The sequence below is a fragment of the Cyprinodon variegatus genome, unplaced genomic scaffold (genome assembly GCF_000732505.1).
Source record: "Cyprinodon variegatus isolate N-32 unplaced genomic scaffold, C_variegatus-1.0 Scaffold317, whole genome shotgun sequence".
Classification (NCBI taxonomy): domain Eukaryota; kingdom Metazoa; phylum Chordata; class Actinopteri; order Cyprinodontiformes; family Cyprinodontidae; genus Cyprinodon; species Cyprinodon variegatus.
The window spans coordinates 706,828-708,870 of NW_015150770.1; the positions used below are offsets into that span (position 1 = coordinate 706,828).

At 40.7% G+C, this 2,043-nt stretch overlaps 1 protein-coding gene across 1 annotated transcript in view; it reads left to right on the forward strand.

Moving 5' to 3' along the window:
• Window positions 1-2,043, forward strand: part of LOC107090937 (spectrin beta chain, non-erythrocytic 1-like) — an 84,017-nt gene that overhangs the window by 78,709 nt on the left and 3,265 nt on the right. The window contains exon 41 of the mRNA XM_015384592.1: window positions 579-758. Within this exon, the coding sequence (XP_015240078.1) occupies window positions 579-758 (180 nt within the window). The remainder of the gene's footprint in view (window positions 1-578; window positions 759-2,043) is intronic.

Genomic DNA, 2,043 nt, shown 5'->3' on the forward strand with positions numbered 1-2,043 from the left:
ACAACCTAGAACAGATCATGGATGTCTATTCTATTAACATTTCTCTATCCGGATAGTGGGGCTGTTTGATGTCTTCTCCATTCAGAGGGCCCCCTGCCTTTCTTTGCCTAGGGCCCCATAGTTCCTAAATCCGCCCCTGAGTTAACTTTATAAAAGTAAAACTCGGCTTATATTTACTGTAGTTTGATTGTTAGAAGGATATAAATAGTTAAGATCAGGTCATTGGGAACTTAAAGCTTATTTTTTCTGGAGCAGAGACATCTGACCGCTGAGTGGATAAAATCCAGAAAAACAACAAACTCGTCTCTAAACATAAAAATCCAAACCTGTTTAATCAAGTTCCAGCATTTTTAAGTTATCATTCTTTTAAACGTAGATCTGAATATCATCAGCAAAATGATGGATGGGAACGTTTTATCAATCTTCCTGTTTTCAGTCGTTAGAAATAAAAATGTTCCAGAAGCGTCGATGTTTCTTCGTCCTCAGAGGGAATTTAGACCAATTTATCGGAGGTTTTAGGTTCTGATCCTCTCAGCCGGAGCTCAGACGTCCGTCTGATTCTGACTCCCGCCGCCTCTCTGCAGGTCCTGGCACAACGTCTACTGTGTGATCAACCAGCAGGAGATGGGCTTCTACAAGGACCAGAAGAGCGCCAGTCAGGGCATCCCCTACCACAGCGAGATTCCCATCAGCCTGAAGGAGGCGCTGTGTGAGGTCGCTGTGGATTACAAGAAGAAGAAACACGTCTTTAAGCTAAAGTAGGTCCTGGAAGATGAAGTCGGGTTTTTCCTCACTGATCCTCCACTAAGCTGCAGCTTTTAGATAACATCTCTTTTAGTATTTGATTTGTGTTCAGCAACCTAAAAAACATGACATCTATATTGTCAAAATCTACAGCCTTAAATATCTGTGGTTTAAACATAAAACTATGCAGAAAATAAGGATCAGTAATATATAAAATAAATATAAAGATACAGTTTGAATTGATCAAGATGATCTCTAAAGCAAACTATCTGCAGGATCTACAGCTCTAGATGTTTAGGCCTAAAGCACCAGTCTGGCTGATCTATGAAAGCACAGATTAGGCTGATATTAATAATCTAAGACAAAAATCAGAGCAAACAGTTGCATCAAAATCTGTGTTTCTACTAAATTTGTAGCAAATGAACCCAGACATGAAAACATCAGTTAAAAAAACAACAAAACCCCAAAAATAAAAACTCTAAATCGCAGCGTCTCTAATGCTGCGTTCACACTGCACGCGTTTTGAGCAGCAGAAGCAGCTGCTTTACATGCAGAGTCTATGGTTCATGCAAATTAAGATGCATTAAAGGTCCTGCAGCGCGGCTAGAGCAGCAGGAGCAGCTGAACATCTGAGGCGCTTCACAAGCCACATCAACCAATGAGAGAAGCTGATCTGGGAGCTGGCAGGGAGTCAGACGCAGCACTGCTGATGCAGAGCGCTATGATCACTCCTCTGTTTGCTTTTATTATCCTTTGACTGCAATTCGTACCACATTCCTGAAAAACGTGTCGTGGGAAAAAAGTATCTAACTATTTACTCCAAGTAAAAAAGGGAGATTAATTGATTTCACTCAGTCAGAACTTTATTTATTTAAGAGAGAACTGTTCATCTTACAGCCCTGGTAATCAGCCCTGTTCTGCCTCAGCAGAGTGTTTTTCCTTTACTTACAACAATGGAAAGTAGTCAGAGTCAGAACAAATTATAAACACTTTGGTTAAACAGTAACATGTTATGAATAAACCTGGAGAAAGAATCTGGTTTGTTTTGGGAAGAAGGTATGTCTGGCCTACAAACACCATCCTGCAGAGAATTGTGTGGCCTTGCAGGTGAAACATAACCTGACTCCACATATCCATCTGGAAACCTTCCGTTGAAGTAATTTTGGGAAGGGGCGAAAATACTGGTTAGCTGATTGGCCTATGTTGGTGATAGACGGGCCAAATAAACCAATCAGATCAACGAAGCATATGACGTACTAACAGAGCAACGACGAAAACAGATGTGAAAACGTTATTTCT